Source organism: Amblyomma maculatum, chromosome 1, assembly GCF_055883805.1.
Source record: "Amblyomma maculatum isolate TAMU_Amacu chromosome 1, ASM5588380v1, whole genome shotgun sequence".
Lineage (NCBI taxonomy): Eukaryota > Metazoa > Arthropoda > Arachnida > Ixodida > Ixodidae > Amblyomma > Amblyomma maculatum.
Window position 1 is genome coordinate 149,574,552 of NC_139344.1, and position 17,847 is coordinate 149,592,398.

At 43.4% G+C, this 17,847-nt stretch overlaps 2 protein-coding genes across 2 annotated transcripts in view; one reads left to right on the forward strand and one right to left on the reverse strand.

The window, feature by feature from the left end:
• The window catches only part of l(1)G0320 (signal sequence receptor subunit 1 l(1)G0320), a 32,821-nt gene extending 17,539 nt beyond the window's left edge, over positions 1–15,282 (reverse strand). The window contains exons 1-5 of the mRNA XM_084589258.1: positions 14,924–15,282; positions 13,751–13,848; positions 11,101–11,206; positions 8,461–8,588; positions 3,074–3,205 (exon numbers count right to left, since the gene is read on the reverse strand). Of these exons, the coding sequence (XP_084445384.1) occupies positions 3,074–3,205; positions 8,461–8,588; positions 11,101–11,206; positions 13,751–13,848; positions 14,924–14,990 (531 nt within the window). The 5' untranslated portion in view covers positions 14,991–15,282. The remainder of the gene's footprint in view (positions 1–3,073; positions 3,206–8,460; positions 8,589–11,100; positions 11,207–13,750; positions 13,849–14,923) is intronic.
• Positions 15,283–15,575: 293 nt separating this feature from the next.
• LOC146204586 (5-oxoprolinase) overlaps positions 15,576–17,847 on the forward strand; it is a 134,204-nt gene continuing 131,932 nt past the window's right edge. Inside the window, exons 1-2 of the mRNA XM_084589257.1 lie at positions 15,576–15,997; positions 16,678–16,869. Coding sequence (XP_084445383.1) covers positions 15,818–15,997; positions 16,678–16,869 — 372 coding nt within the window. The 5' untranslated portion in view covers positions 15,576–15,817. The remainder of the gene's footprint in view (positions 15,998–16,677; positions 16,870–17,847) is intronic.

Here is a 17,847-nt window from a genome sequence, read left to right on the forward strand (position 1 = left end):
ACGTTTTTGCATTCCCCAGAGGGTCCGAAAAATCGGTCGTTGACTGTATATAACATAAACATACCATTTAGTACACCAGACATTTAAGTTTTTTCAAGGGCTGACAAACTCCAGGACTCTCCATGACTCCCGCAGACCCTGACGCAACAATGCAGACACTCCATGACTAATGATACAGTAGAACCCCGCTATAGTAAACTCGGATATACAGTAAAAGCTCGTTAATTCGAACTTCACGGGACCGGGGAAAAAAGTTCGAATTATCAAAAAAAAAAAAAAAAAAAAAAAAGCGTCAAGTCATTAGCGCGTCCCTCCGTTTTCACGCCTTCATGGTCCACAACACATTTCTTGGCAGTGCGCCAAGATGCTGGGCAGCGATAACGGCGTGTTTATCTTTTGACTTTAGCTCTGGCAGGGGGGAGGAAAGCAAGCTTGGCAAAGTGCCAGCGCTTGTCCGGTTGTGCAAGCCTCCTTTTAAGTATGTTCGCTCATGCTGTGCGGGCGGCGCTGTCTACTGCCACTCCAATCATCGGAACCAACGGTGCTAAGAGCCGGCGTCATGATCGCGGCTGACTTGCCTGCTTCCATTGACGACTGATGGGTGGAAGGATAAATGGCTATCGCAAAAAAAAAAAGAGAGAGAGAGAGAGAGAGAAAAGTTTAGCCCATAGTGCCCGTCCAAGACCATAGCCTTTTATGGGCGTTAACTGGAACCGCGCCGACAGTACTCATCCCTATTTCCAAATTAACAGGGTTGGAATTAACGAGTATTTAGTTGCGAGCTACGGAGGTTGCGCAGAAGAGAGAGCAGGCAGACGCCGCTGCGCCGCCATGCACTGACCTTGCCGCGGCCGCCATCCCCTCCCTCCAACGCTGCCGGCCGGCCGCCACGCCAGTCATGGTGCCATTTAAGTTTTACACACTCTTCCACAGTTTTACCTGGTTCCATCTTCTGTCCCCGTTTTGGATGTGCGCAGCCTCTAATTATGCCTATCAATCGCGGAGATGTTTCTTAACTTTTTTTTTTTTTTTGCCGTGTGATGTGCGCCAAGCCGCCTAGACGCAGCGGCGCGTAGTTCGAATTATCCGTAGCGGAACCGACTCGTGTTCGAATTAACGGGCTTTTTTATACACAGATCTCTATGGAGCTTGGCCGGACCAAGTAGTGTAGTTCGAATTATCGAGGTTCGAGTTAACGAGCTTTCACTGTAGTAAAACGTATATAGTAAAGTGAAACTGAAGTCCCAGTTCATCTTCCACAGACAATTGTACATTTTTCCCCCCTTTAGAGTAAAGATATCTTTGGTGGAAATCGGTTTTAGAAAAGTGCGCCTGGCCACGGCGACGACTCCCACGATATGACATCGCCGCCTGCGCACTGCCTAGAATCGCAAGGAAAATAATTTTCTTTATTTCAAAACAAAAATAACACTGAGTGTCCTTTTAAATGGCTTTACCACCAGGCTTAGCAGCATTCAGGAGAAGCCTACTTTACAAAGGCCTTGTAGCCGTGAGGGAAAGCACGCAGCACGTTGGAGAGAGAGAGAGAGAGAAAAGCTGTCTACAAACATAAGGAAGCAGCGCGGTCCGTTCAGAAAGTAAAGGAGAGTAAAAGTGCACCAAGAAATAGTTAAGGGGAAGAAATGGGTGAACATTCCTAGCACTGTGCAGCACAAAGCATGAGGCAGCCGTGGCAAGAAGTGGAGGTGCAGCGTGTGCAGTCTTGCAGCACTTGACTGTCATGCGCATTTATCATTTATTGCCTTTTAAAAGACAGAAATAGCAAAAAGTGACACCATGCTCATGCAAGCTTTGATTTTCACAAGAAATCAAACTTGGTTGTATTCGTAGCCACATCCTCATGCTTGAGAGGTACATCCACTAGATGTAAAAAATGTTTGTAACTGAAAAAAATTGCATGAAGAGATGATAAGAGAGAGATGGAAGCTATTTCAGAGTTTTTTTTCATTAAGCAAGAAGACGTGTTCAGTAAGTGGCCATCCGATTACCAGACAGCATCTTCAGGACCATGTCATCACCAAAAACTGATATAGTAAAGACCCTGATATAGTAAAGATTTTTGCCGGTCCCAGTGACTTTACTATAAAGGGACTCTACTGTATTGTCCATTAAACCTACAGCTGCTGCAAGCTTGCTCAAATACAGCAGAACCTCACTGATATGTACCTGGTTCATACAGTGATAGTTATGGGCAATAAAAATGTCCCATAGAGCCACACAGCTTTTGTTCCGGAAATTTCTTCATGAATATAACAATTTCCTAGCATTATTCAAAATTTCGACAGCTTTTGGTCTTAAGATAGATTTTGAAACTGAAAACAAATGCACAGACTGGAGGGCGTTTGACACAAACAGCTAGACTGCAGCAGCAGCAGCCATCTGCCACAGTTACTCCACAGCGGTGTATAAGCGCAAATGGTGAAGCATCAAAAAACTAAGTGCCAACATACAGGCAAGCTGTTTCCACGAGGATACTACATCAAGACAGGAAACACAGCTGCTTCTTCAAAGTTTACAAGGGTAAGTGGTAAAGCACATCAAAAACTACAACAATGTGCTCACAATGAGCAGCCCAGTTTAAGCAACGGGACAGAAAGAGCGAAAACGCTGCAACATTTTGCTGCCGCAGTGGCTTCCTGGAATGCATTGGTGCAAGAGGATGAAGCATTTGGGAACGAGGATATTTCGGCTATTTATATCGCTGCTGTCAATAAACTGATGTGTTGCAGTTTGTTCTGCGCTAAGAACACAAATGCCAATTGTGCGAGGAATAGAAAAGGAGCCATTCAAACCTTGTACCAAAAAATGCTAATCAACATTTTTATGAAGCAACATTATTAATAAATACCCTTGTACCTCATTTAACAGTTGCATTTCTCAAAATCTTAAGCAGTTTTGGACCACAAGTTTTCACAAACAACAGGTCTTCCTGCATTAAGAAAAGTATTAATGAGGTTTTATTGAACATGTCTGGCCTATTTTACGATAATATTTGGCTGATCAGGTGTTACCTTCATATGCAAAAGACACTGCTCCAAGATGCGGTACTTACAGCATCTCTGTACCGAAGATTCACGGCCAAACCAAAGGGTCTCGCACTGAAGCTCTCACTGGTGAAGAAGCTGTAAGACAGGGTGGCCTGCTGCTTGGGCTTTACCACCTTGTTGTAACCAATGGTTGTGAACTGAGCAAAAAGGAAATACGAGTTAATTACACATCTTTGCAAACAGAAAAATCTCTCCACTTTATCTATCAAAGCAGGATAATACACAACTTGTAATAAAACATTAGTCACAAATCACAGTCATTTCAATATAGACCTTTGCATTTTGGGCTCCTTGGGCGCTGCCATATTATTCACTGGACAGTCGTGTGCATCCTACACAAGCACTGTGGAAGTTGCAGTGAAACCAGTTTCTGACTGTCCAGAGAGGAGGAATTTCGACAACTCCCTCGCCCGATGCAGAGATCTATAGGTAGGTTCTTGGGACCAAATGGAGTGCGTACGAAAAGAGAGCAGATGACATAAAGGAGAAATATAAAGAGGTTAGTTTCCCCATCATTTCATTATAGGCAAATTCTAAGGACATAATGGAGTGTGCCAAGCAGGAAAAGAGATCAAGACGACAATAAAGGAGAGATATAAGGAGGTCTAATCAGGGGATCTCAAACTAGTTTCTGTGGGCTGCTTTTGTGGGTTCCGTGAGCCCCCAAACTGGACTGTACATTGATGGCTGATGCAGTTTCTTCATGCAAAAAGTTTACGAACACTTGTTATAGATTAGGAGAAGAGAGAGAGAGAAAAAACAGATAAGAGAAGACGTAAAAAAGAGAAATATGACGGCTGAACACAAAGCAGAACAGAAGATGAACCTTTGGGTAGAAGATAACAAAGTCAGCCAGCAGACTGTTTCAAAAAACAGTGGTGTTGTAGGGCAGCAAGCAGGCTTTGTTGTGTCTGAAGCCCAACAACCGGGCATAGGTGACACTCACTGTCTTCCATTATGGATATGCCAGAAGTGGACTTTTATCGCCTCTACGAAGGGCCCAAAAGTACTGCAGATGTTGGGCAGACCTATTTACAAACAGCTCTGCCAAAGACCTCTTCTCTTCATCATAACAATGTATCTGTATGTTTCACCAATGCAGTGCAGTGCATCAAAGCTTCAAGGTTTTCCACATGAGCTAGTCTGTATGATTTTGGTTTCAAGCAATAGGACTTAAAGGGGCCTGTTTGCTGGGATCTAGCAAGAATTTTTTGAACGAGTCTATAGAAGCAGAGTTATATTCAGTCAAAATCTGCGTTCAAGCATCCTCACACCTATCTCTGTCCTCTCGCTGCTTTTTTTTTTTTTTTTTTGCACACTCAATGACCAGCATTCCTTCAACAGCCTCACACACTCCACTTGACACATGGTACCAACTAGCAAAAAAATTTTTGCATTTTAGACTAGCCTGGAACAATTGATGGCCATCTGAATTAGATTACTCATTCCGCCATGATTTTCAACTACAGCTGATCCCATATATATTGAATTATTGCTTATATATAACTCTGAAAGAATCCCCTTAAATATCTTATGCAAAAGTATAGCACAACGAAATGTGTTTATCAAACTTCCACAAATGATACATTTGATCCCTTAAACAGTGCGCTGCACCTCTGCAGCTACCATGTCCAGGGCCGGATTAAGAAAAATGGGGCCCTCGGCTAAACTGCCTGTATCCTCACTGCTCCGGCAGTCCATCCTCACTGCCATAGAGCACTTCTGCAATGTACCCGGTTTCATTTTGACTACCGTATTTGCCGGGGTACAAGACTCGATTTTTTAACAAAATTTTCAGTAGCTCATCCTATACAACGGTGCATCTTATGTGCATTTTTTTTTGTTTTGCGCAATATTCATAGGCGAACTTTATCACGAAACAGTAGCGACATCTCATAACAATATTTACAGTCGAGCTGTCTCACTGGCAGAATGCTAACAGGTGGCAATGTCCATGTTCCTTGTCCTTTCCAAGCTCAGGGGTGGAAGCAGGCTTGAGCATTTTGGAGCAGCTTTGGGAGCAGTAGTAAAGCCATTTTGAAGCAGCTTTGAAGCAACAAAACGAGAGTTTTGGAGCATTTGAATTATGTGTTGGAGCACGTTTCTAAAGTCAAACACCTTTGATAATTCGATAATTGCAGTTTTCTTTTTCCGAAATACAAAATCTCCAATCTGATTCCTTTTTATGCAAGTTCGATGCCTTTCCAACCTCCCACTCATCTCTGATAAGACAAACGGCCAAAGCATGCAAAGATATATAACACAGGCCAACCTTAGCAAAAACTCAAAATTTTAAGACTAGCAGCAAACGTAACGCTTGCTGGTGCGCTTTATAACTGAACATCTAGTCTCACCTAATGCGTTTACCTATTTTGACTTGATAGTCTCAAATGTCGAGTCTACCACTTCGATGCGCTGTAGCAGCGATACTAATTTGGAGTTCAGATTAATGGGCATGACATTTCTGCTCCCTATCTTGTGCATATCTACTTTATTTTCGTTATTTATAATACCCTTCAAAGCCCCCAAATAAGGGGTATTACATGATCTCTTTTGATCCTATTCCTCGGCTAAATTCCTGAGCACATGGATATTTCGTTTGCAAAAATAGGCGCCTTCAGACCACAATATTGCGCCTCGACAAGCTTAACGCCACTGCCGCTCCCTTGCTTTTTGCCTACCATGGGATCACAGACGACTGCAGCACAACCTCGATCATCTTGCCCACTTGTAAATATGATGGGTCTACAAGGATGAAAGCAGGCTGGGGCATTTTGGTGTAGCTTTGGGATATAGAGAGATTGCTTTGAGGGGTAGCCTTCCTATTCTACAGCTTTTTTACTTTACTGCCTCCTGCCAATAGTTCATCATTCTTTGCTTGAGCAATGCTGGGGCTCATTGCTAACATTTTGGCCCGTATGCCTTTCCAACAACCTTGAGAAACTGTCTAGTGATTCACATCTTTGGCGTACCAACCCATAACGCTTCAAGTATGGTTTTGTCTGCCATAGGCCTGGCAAGCGTGTCACTGACAAAGAGGCTCGATGGTGAAGTACCTGCTTGTTTTCACAGCAGAACCATTAGAAATAACTCGTGCAGTTTTTGCAGACGGGACAAGTTTTCTTCCTAACCTCTTAAAATAGTTTGCGCTACCTGCTTCGCTTGCTGATCTCGCTTCTCTCCACCAGCGATTCAAAAAGCTGAGAGGGGGTGCTACGTCACATGCACAGTGCGTTTTTTTTTTTTTTTGCAATTATCACCAATCGCTGGTGGCGCACACTAAATTTACTTGCGAACAAATATTTATTAAGCTCCATGCTTCCTTCCCTAGCAAAAATTACATTTGTATTAAGCCTAGTGCAAGAGGCGTTAATCTTTGCCATTGGTGCAATGACATTGTTCCCGTGTTCTGCTAAATTTGATGGCAGAACATTAAAATAGCCAGTTTGGAGCAGTTTTGGAGCAGCACTTCCACCCCTGAAAGCTGCCAAGACAAGCCAAATCGAGCCGACTCTCTTTACCAGTTACGATTTATAACATTGTTTGATGGCTATTGCACGCAAGTTTTCTTCTTCCCGCATGTGCTTTACCGCATGCATCAGAGCGACTGCGCGCAGCGACAATCAGCGCAGTGATTATGAGCACAAAGAGGACGCCTTAGCACTGACGCGAGAAATCGGCGACCACATACTAAGATAAAGCCTTTGAAGGCTCTGAGTAATAATAAAGTGTTTCTGCTCTCACCGAGCGAGTTTTTTCGCACATGTGCTGCCTCTCTCTTTTCTTCTATCATTCACACGCTTACGTAACAAATTTTCTTTCAGGCACATAGCACGCGATGGCCGAGTATGTAGTCAAGTAATAGTGCCCTAACCTGAATAACTGGCATCTTATATACCAATTTTTTGTTGAAAGCCTTTAAATATGAAGGGTGTGCATTAAACCGGAAAATATGGTACACCAAACTAAAAAAAGACAAGCTGTGATCATTGTGATTAATGCGCAAGTGGTGCACTAGTTTTTTTCAGCACACGCAACGCAAGCACAGCCATTGATGCTCAGATAACAATTAAGGAACTTGTCCGAGACTCACCCTGCCATGGAGTGATGAAAGTATTTGAGAGATGTAGGGCAAGGGTATGGTGGCAGCTGAAAAACATTTTCCTCCTGATCTATTGTTCCAGTTAGATTTTGATATTTTCTACTGCCACAAGTGATTGACAGGAAACCATTAAAAACTCTTCTCCAATCACTCAGCAAGTGCAGGTCACTCCACAAGAAAGGGGCCTTACATAGTGGTAGGGAATTGTTTTCTCAGCTCAACAAGTTCTCTCTAACAGTTAAACGAGGTCAGATTAGGCGGGGCCCCAGTCTCTTCATTACGGTCTTCTCTTCATACCCGTTGCTAGAAGTTCCATTACTTTTGGCTCCACATATAAAGCAAGTTAGAATAAATGGGCCTCCCTCCTCCTACTCGTGGAAATGAGGCCCTGGGCTACCGCCTCCTTAGCCCCACCCCAAAACTAGCATCGGGCACATCTCTTAACGGTGCACCTGAGATCACTTTTCACGTATGAATCAGTGTCAAGCGCAGCCTTGGGCACTTACTGGCCACTCTAGATATATGAAGATGCTATAAAACTGTGACTTGAGAAATGTGGAACAAGGTTGACAAGTAAACTTTGGCCTGATGGTGCCATTTCCCATGCGACACTGCTGTCATGCATCATATGCGGGGAAGCAGTCTTTCGGTATAATGCTGGCCATGTGGTGAAAGTATTCCAGCTGAACAAAGCCACTGGCGGGTCTCCGTAAAATTGCTTTGCACATCCTTTCTGCCGAGGGCGTTGCAAAAACTAACTGTACATTAAATTTCATGAAATATTCTTATGCTTAGAGCATACTGATAATGTGATTAGGGCTCCTACACTAGGCATTGGCTAAAAACAGAGCACCACCTACCGTGGGTCTGATGTGAAGCAGGCTGGGCTTAGCGACACCAAACAGTACGCTGCCAGTACGCCAGGGAGCAACACGTCACTGCAGAATGCATGCCCCGAGTGTTGGTGCAGCATACTCTTATTTCTATTTCTAGGTTGCAGACAATCCCATTAGCTGCTGTGCTTTACATGCCTTATCAATATATCAAATTATTTCACAACCCCGTTACGAGTTTAATACAAGCAGGATCGACTGTATATATCAGGGCTACTATGTTTTCTATGTTTTGTTCTCCTAAAGCAGTGTCTCTTCACTTCGAAAGAAACGTGAAATTTTGAAAGGATGGCTGATTCGGCACATCCTATTTTGATGGTCGCTACCTGCCAAGGCTGAGGTATTCTGGGTTTGCCTAGGAGAGAAAAGCCACTGACTGAATATTCAGATTACTCACATTCTGGATATAAAAGGTGAAATCCATTGGGTAGCGGAAAGAAGCGTCCATGGTGTCCAACACGAAGTCCCTCTCACCCTTGTTGCTAAAGCCCACAAGAAAGTGTACTTCCTTGCCGGCAGGCAACTCTGCATACAAAAAATTGACATGCCACTAGATTCTCATACATGTCCAAGCACCCCTACAAAACACTACAATATAACACATACAAAGTGCACCTCAATATTCTACTGGAAATGATGATTATATACAAGTGTGCTAGCTTTAGGCAAGGTTTAAAAATATATTGGGGCGCAATAGATGCATGCAACTTGAACCCTACTATTGACAACTCTTATGTAGTAAGTCGCAATATTTTTCATATTTCGGCCTATTGAGTGATTAACTTATTGGAAAAAATTCACTAGCTATTGAGTTTCTGGCACAAACGCCAGTGCCAAATTGTACAGCATCCAAAAAACCCTTAACTCATTAGTTTTCATTTTGATATGTACTTATTTCAGCTTCTAGCTGTTGGCCAGATGTTTCGCCTGTTGGGAGAGAAAAATCGCTGAATTCAGAAGCAAAGCAACGCGCCCGAACTTAAGGACATGCGAAATGCTGTCCACCAACTAAGAATGCAGCTTAGTGCTTCAGCCTGTGCATAGCTACCGGGCATCAGCGGCTCTGCTGTTTTCTGCACTGAATGCGGCTAGATGACAGGCATTACTTTCGATCTTGACGCTATGGCTCACTTTGTCCTTTTGAACCCGTGACATTCGCATCACCATCACAGGTTGCTAGTTGATGAATTTCGGTTTAAGAGTGCTGTTGTAGCAGGGCACTAGTGGAATGCCACATGAAATTGGTTCAAATTTCACATGTTTATATACAATGGAAAAAAAAATCAAAATAAAATCTGATGAATAAGGTTTTCTTTGGGATGCTCTACAATTTCACAGTGAAATTTTTGCCGGAAACTCGCAGCTCGAAATTGAATTATTCAAAAAACAAACAAACACACACACTATATATATACATACACATACAGTGCTCAACAAATGTTTCAAATTGCATCCAACTATTTCACCCCCCCCTTCTATGAGGATTTCACTTTGTTACAGCAGAACCTCGGTGATACGAATCTCACGGGGTCGTGAAAGAATTCGTATCATCAAAACGAAAGAAAACAAGTATGAAGAAGCATGGGAAAGGCAGTCGTGCAGATCTGTTTTGGTCCGAGAAGGTTTATTACGGTCGCGTAGTCACAGCTCGCCACTCGCGGCAAACACAGCGTGACAGACGATCGCGAAGTCGGCGACACGCGGGCCACGAGCCTCTGCGGACTTCTCGCGGCGTGCATAGCAGGACAAGAGATGGCAATGTGCCGGCCGCACGCCACTGTAAACTTTTAGCGACGTGGAAAATGACAGCGATGCCGGCGATGTACGGTCTGCCCGCCTCCGCGCACTTCTTGCGGCGTGTAGACGGCGACATGAGGGCTGTGCGGCGCCAGTAATGTACGGTCCGTGCGCGCCTGCCGCGTACGCTGCCGCCAGCTTATGCGGTTGCGACGCCTGCGGTTTGGGGGCTGCGCGCCGCGGAAAACTTACGGTGGCGCAAGACCGACAGACAATGACGACGTCGGCGAGGTGTGGACTACACGTCACCGCTAACTGCTCGTGATGCGTACATACAGCGCGGCTGGCGATGGCGGTGTCAACGATGTGCGGGCAGTGCGTAGTGCTTAAGGTTTGGTTGTAGTTCGCGCGTTTGTATCATGCATAGTAGCGCGGGAGAGTGTTCGGAACATCCGAAATTTTGCCCTCTGTACACAATGCACTCCAACTCCGGCCAGGGAATTGCGCGAAATCGTATCAACTGGATTCGTATCACTGAGATTTTACTGTAGTATTTATTACGATGGAGGAAAAAATGCATCTATGATCATGCTTTCTCAATACTGCACTTGACCAACAGAGCTATTTGCACTTCTGTGATCAAGTGAAGAAGCCTCACGCCCTCGGCAGTCGAACACAACAACAAAAAGTGGCTTCCACGACAGCCAAGGCACATGTGCACAACGCCTCTTTTCTCAGAATGAAATTCCAAGAGTGCAAGCCAGCGCGTCAGGCACATGTAAGCGTGTGCCCATTTTGGATGCCTGGCGCTACGGTCAGCGGGGTGGCATTGAACGCACCAATGCAGAGCATGTACACCTCACAGGGCGACTGCAAAATGATTTAGGTAAGCTTTCCTCGCTTGCATTACATGCAGATGAATTTTTTTTTTTTCATTTTTGATTTGATTCGGCTTGCAAGGTTTAACATCCCAAATAGGGCTCCGGAAATTTCAACCAAATGGGGTTCTTTCACCAGCACTGACATCACACAGCATACGGCGCCTTGTATCTCCACCAGAAAGCCGCTGCCGCAGCCGGAATTCAATGTTACATCTTTGGGTTCGGCAGTTGAGTGCCGTAACCACTGAGCCACCGCAGCGGGGCTTTTTCAATGATGAGCAACTCCATATATCACACAGGGTAATTTACTTCTATGGTCTCCATATTTAGCGCTTTTGAACAAACCGAATTTCTGCCTGAAAACATTCCACAGCTAAGCGAGAACTCAAAGGTATGAGAAACAGCAACAAACAACTAACTTGATTGGAAATTCTGAGGTTTTGTGAACAGCAGGTAAGTATCGCCATGAGGGGAGGGCTTCAGTGGGCCACCTGATGAGCCATCGTCACCTTCATCATCGTCATCCTGTAACATTTTAACAACAGTGTCTGGGACATAAAGACTTGCACAGTGGCCACAAAATCCCTTTCGTAAATTAAATACAAAGCTTCTACTACTGTAACAGTTAATGAATATACAGTACGGCCCATTGTTAAAGAGAATGTGAGGTCGCATTGCTGCCGCGCTTTACGAAGCACTCCCGAGAGAACCAGCGACAAACACAAGGTACACGTGTGGTAAGCTCGGCCGACTGCTTCCTGAGCATGCACTTGGTGCCGTCGATACTTGCCAGTGGTCGGCAGCTGCGCTTTGCAAAGTGTTTAGGACATGCGATCGCATGTTCCCTTTAACAGTGGACCATACTGTAGTCCTGGCCATAACATGGAGCATGCCTCGGCGATAAAATATTTTATTACGTGTTACCCAGCAAATACCAAGAAGTACCATAAGCATATGTAAGCACATGTTCTTTGTGCGTTCATGCACGGATCCGAGTAACCATTGTATCTACTCTACACACAAGGTGTGAGAAAATTTAGAACACCAGAGGCGAGCTCCGTAATATTATGGCCGCATCTGTACACTTAACAGAATCCTTCACTTAAAAACATGGACGGCAGTACTGTTCACTATAACAAAATAAAATGGTGGACAACTAGATTTTGGTTCTTGCATTAAACTAAAAAAAAAAAAAAAAAAAGTTACAAAATGAAGCCATGGCAGACTAAGCAGCTTGCAGCAAACTTGTAAAGTGATTATATTTTTATAATACTTTGCATCTCCAATATGTTCAATATGTTTAGGAGTGCCAATGAGCAGTTTATGATCATAGAGAAGTACAGATACCATGTAGATTTGTCCATCATTCAGTATTCTTTCCAGGCTTGTGATGCACACCTGATGCAACGCTTATGGAATATAAATATGGCCAGTAATTTAATTTTTTTTTTTTTGCATTTAGGTTGCATTGCTGAGGATACACTGTGCGATTCAATTAGGCAGAGATTTGTGCAAATAGGCTGCATTGCATCTATTCCAGCTTGTGAGAAAGGACAAAGAGGAAACTAATTTCTGCAAATAATATTGCATTTCATAAACTATTGACCACAAGTGCACAACTCAACGTTCAAATAGTTTATTTTCCTGGGAGTAAATTGCGAGAACATTGACTATATGATACGACAGGGTATGGTGTGATATCACAAAAGTAACCACTACCACACTGTCCAAGTTGTATACCAGCACCATCTGTTGCTGCAGCAGCCTGTGCAACAAAGCAGTTTCTTGTCCTGGTCTCGCAAAAAATCACTGTAAAACATACCCACTTTAACAAAGAAGCACACAACAAAAAATGCATTAACAATGTGTTGCACAGAAAGAACTGAACTCTAAATGGGAAAGGCATAAATGAAAGCAGCTGCATGCCCACTGACTAATCCACACAGCTCTGGAGCTATAAAGCTTATTCATATGATGCCAATAGTGTGAAGCGCTTATTCAGGCATCCACGGTGGTACAAAATGGCAGTTGAATGTGTGGGCTGTGTGGATGCAGCAATCTGGTGGTCCAGGATAATCCAAATAAGGCCATGTGTTGAGGCATCTCAGAAGGGTCAATGTTTATGTTACCAGCCTTTGGTACATATCTTATCAGAAACAGCTTGGTAGGGAGTGGGACAACATGCCTTCCCCCAACCAATATTTGTGGACGGAGAGGGAATTAAACTGTATTAAACGCACATTACAGGCTGACTGCATGGTCGGACTACACTGGCACACATGCATGCACAAGAGCGGCTGACAGCTTACTAAGATATTTTTCTTGCCACCTCTGCATTATCTGCTGTAAGAAATTATCCCCCACACATTATCGCAGCTTGAACAGGTTCGAGTAACCCGCATGCAGCAAGAAAAATGGTCTTTTCATCAAATGGTTGAACATGTGAGGTCTCATGCAAACCACCTGATGACAACAGCATGCCAGTGTGCTAGAAAATTTCATGCACACACTTGAGATGCAAAATAAACACATGCATGCTCCAATGCAGAACTGTGGACTGGAATAAGAAACTTTGTAATCAAAGGCTCCAGAAAAAATTTCAATGTGCACTTGTGTTTAACATGCATTGAAACCTTGGCATGCATTCATGCATATTGCTGCTATCGACACGCAGTTGTGGCAGCCTTTTGATGGTCAGCAAAAGAATACCTCTGCCATCAAGCAGCCATAATCTGTGACTTTGCTCTAAACCAAAATTATTTATTAGACAATTTTGGTCTGAAAGTTAACAGCAAAACCCTACTGTAGTCATTGCTACCACATATTTTAACATTTTCACAGAAAAGCAGTGGCTATACAAATGTGCGAATGTCAATCAGAGCTCAGACACTATTGCTACAAGAGAGAACCTGTATAAGCCTCGAATTTCAGGTTAACTGATGAATTTTCTAGGAGAGAAAAGCGTCACAAAGTGGCACTCCAGGCCTTGTTATAGTGAAAAGTATGTGAAGCACTGGCAATACTACAGATTGTTATGGGCAAGCTCGAAACAAAGTCTGTGCTACTAACCTGTTCAGTCACTGCTGCTTCTTGCTGTTCAGAGCCAATTGGTGCAGCATCTTCAACAACAACATCCTCCTCCTCTTGTGCTAGTGCACAGGGCAGGCCTAAAAAAATAACATTAAAACAAAGTCACTACTGCAGTACACGTTTCAGGAGTGGCTGCACTATGGCAGAAAAAGCTACTTGGCTTTCTAGAGCATATTCTTTTCTAAACAAGGTATTAGTAATTTTAAAATCAGCTTCCTGGCTTTTATTTTTTTCTCATGAGTAGGGAGGCTTGATTTTACAAGGATGCTTGACAGAGATAGTGCAATATTATGTTCAAGATTTCTTTCTTTCTAATCAGCGTTTTTGAAGTCTTCAGGCAACAAAACTTCAACCTGACTATTTGATCGCTTTCTGAGCAGCTTTTAGACCTGCAAATAACAGCTCATGGTAGGGGCTGCCAAAGGCTGCTATGTTTAATGCGCTCACATCATTTCGCACGATGCGCTGCAAGCAAGAGTGCCATTTACTTCAGCAGACTACAGGTGCTTTTAGAAATCAGACCATGCCTATGCTGAAACACACTGCTGGCTAAGCGCAAAATCAGCCCCGCAAGTGTATAAGTTAAACCAAGAGTGCACTTCTGCATCTAAACAGACATCAAGGCTGACGACAGCATGCAGTTTGTTTACTCATTGATCTGAAGCAGCAATTCTGTCCATAGATCAAAGGCAAGGTTATAATGATTGGCATTCAGCTACCTGGTCTATTCGAGCGTTCAAGGTGACAACCTAAAATTCGCTGAGTTGCACCATGTACTACACTTATCCACCAGAGATTACAAGTAAATTCAAGATCGATTACCAAGCATAATCACATTTACTTTTTCAAGTGACGTAGTGGTTCCAGCTGAATAGTCACCACATACCATCTTAAATTAGACCTATATAAACCCACCTGACAAACACAAGAACGAATTCTACGTTAACCAACACAAACTCCATTACAAGAAACACTCGGCTTGAGTTAACTACAATAAAACTCCATTACAAGAAACACTCGGCTTGAGTTAACTACAATAGATGTTACCAGCTTTAACCACAAAAGTGGGCTCAGTCCTTTAGGAAAACATATGAGACGCAGTGACGGCTAAAGGAAATGCTGCGTCCCCCGCCACGTAAAGTTTACACTCACCGCTTTGATGAAATATCGTCGCCAGAGGTACAATAAGAAGTACTACAATAATATAACGGAATAACATTTTGTAGCAGTGCAAGAATATGCAGATGAAATGGCTAAACGTCGGTGGATTAAAGCCGATTTGAGGTGACGAGCAGACTACACCGGTGCTTACCCCTGCACCACCATTACAAAAAGGACCGGTTTCGAGGCTACAAACATAAAAGCAGACAACACTGGACTGAACTGAAGTGGAACATTCAGCTCGACTTTTCTTTTCAAGGCATTCTTAGGTTACATAGTCAAATGTACCATTTGAACTGCAATAACTATTTGGTCACGGCGTCGCGCAAGTAGCTTCTCATAACAAAACCCCGACGAAACTTTTATTCTCGCAGTGACAACGTAACAACTGCGCCGCTGTTGTCGAACACGTCAGCAGCAGACGCTTCTTCGTGGCCGTCATGGTGGCGGCACAATGTTAGTAGCGTTGATTTAATGGTGTTTGCCACTAGCATGTAATTAAAAAAGAAACACTTGTGACCGAAAAGCGGGAATTTATTTTTTCAGGACTTATGTTTAATTTTACAATAAACTCATAATAATTTAGTTTTAATAAAGAACTGGTTGTTAGGTCTAGCATTTTGGTCGTTGACCTTGCTCGTCCTATCGGCCCGTGCTTAGTGGAAGCAGTGGAAGCACGTGACAAACATCTGTTCAAATACTGGCCAAGGTTGCTATGATTGGTATGGTCGGTACTCGCGATTGTTCGTTTGTGTGGTCGTTGAAGTGTGCCGTAGCTTGAAAAAGCACCACGTTTTAAACTCTGCTTTAAGTTATTCTATTCCTGTTCCCACGGCAACCTGTGCTACTGAAAGTTCTTCAGCGTCCAGAAGCTAGAAGTGCACAATGAGCGCAGTTCCGGAACCCAGTCAAAAGTTTCAGTTTGCAATAGATCGTGGAGGCACGTTTACCGATATTTATGCTCGGTGCCCAGGCGGTAAAGTAAAAGTCATGAAGCTCCTTTCTGAAGATCCAAATAACTACCCGGATGCACCGAGGGAAGGCATCAGGAGAATCTTGGAAGAGGTGAGGCACTTACGCACCCTAGTATTTGTGTGGGTTGGCTAATTCTCTGCGTATCAAATACTTTACTGCCGGATGCGAGTTCTTGAGAATGATTTGTTGTCATATGCCGGCGATTATTTTTGCGCGCGCAGTGACTGCCATTGGTGTTCGGAGCAGAATGGCATCTGCAGCTGATCGGCTTGCTACACGTAACAAAATAAACGCTTAATCAGATCTGTTTCCGTTTGGGTAAGGAAACAGAATTGCTGAAACTTGCAGGCATAATTTGAACCTGTTGGTTAACTGCTGGTCGCTGACGGTGACTGGGACAGCTGCTATGAAATTTTCACTGAGGTGCGTGAGTCGACTCGGTGGATAAATATCAAGCGACAGTTAATGATCTATAAGTACAAATCGAAAGCAAATTTACACCTGAACTGGATTAATTTAGCTTAAGCGCAGACGAATGAAAAAGACTTGTTGGCCTTAATGGCCTTCTGGTGGCATATCATGAACATTTGATGCATATAGTGACTCGTTGTTGCATTATATGCATTATTTTTATAAGTGTTGCTTTCGGTTAAAACTATATAGTCCTACAATTGTGTTTACTCTTTAGTATATAGTCCAGCGTCCATGATTTTGTAGTCTTGTTTATGTTGAGTTTGAAAGTTTACTACTATTTTGTGTCGTATGTGCAGGAAACAGGGCAGCCCTACCCAGAAAATGACAGGATTGATGCTTCAATGATAGAGTGGATCCGCATGGGAACTACTGTGGCTACAAATGCCCTTCTGGAGCGCAAAGGCGAACCTACTGCCTTTGTTGTCACTGCAGGGTTCAGAGACCTGCTGTACATTGGAAATCAGGCCAGACCACATCTTTTTGACCTCGTGAGTGCACTTAGTTTTATCATATTTGTCAGAATTTGCACATGTAACTATGGGCTTTCTTTTAGTACGCATTTGTCTAGTGGCTGCCAGTCGCATCCTACAGATCTGTCCTGTGGGAAAGTAATTCAATTTTAGGAAATGACCATTTCGAATCTCTGCACAAAGCCTCTTGGGCTCACTTTAAGGGATAGTTAGGCGAAGCGCTGGCTTCATGTAGTCAGTGCAGGTGTAAGTGCCCAATTGACAAATACAGTTTTCACACTGCTGTCAGAGCTGCACCTAATCTGCTTAATCCCCGATGCAAGGGACCTTGAGAATGACTTCATATGGTCTTCCTTGAGGCCTGTGTGTGCAGCAACCGCATGTGCGTAGCAGGTGATACACTGTACCTAATTATTATCCTGAAGTTCGTCACATAATGATAGAGAGGGAGCGCCATTCATGGAAGAGCACGTGTGCACAGCAAACTTGTGCACCATTCTGCTGGGCATGCATTCTGAAATGGCAGTTGAGGAGGTTGTGCACATATGCAAAATGCTACTGAGGAAAGGCTCATTCTTGCAAAAGGATATGGTGTAGAAGTGTATGGTGTAGAAGCACTGTTGTAGAAGTACATGATGTTTTTCTGGACATAGCAAATCTGATATCATCCTTTTTCATATACACAGACTCCTTAAGTATGGCGACTACTCTTGTAATTCAGAAAGCCTGAAAAAAATGCAGTCATAGAACTTGTAATAGAAACTTGAAACAAGGCAGCTGGCAGACATGTTGCATGAACTAGTCTTTAAAACATACCGGCTTTTCATCACATTCTCTACCAGGACTTTAAGCCACATGTTTATGATACACTCTGCTATTTCTAGCAAGAAGAATGGGACACATGGATGGACAACAAACTACTCGCAGTAAAACCAAAAATAAGTATATACGCATCAGAAAAATTTGATAGGTTTAAGGTGGTAACACTCAGCAAAC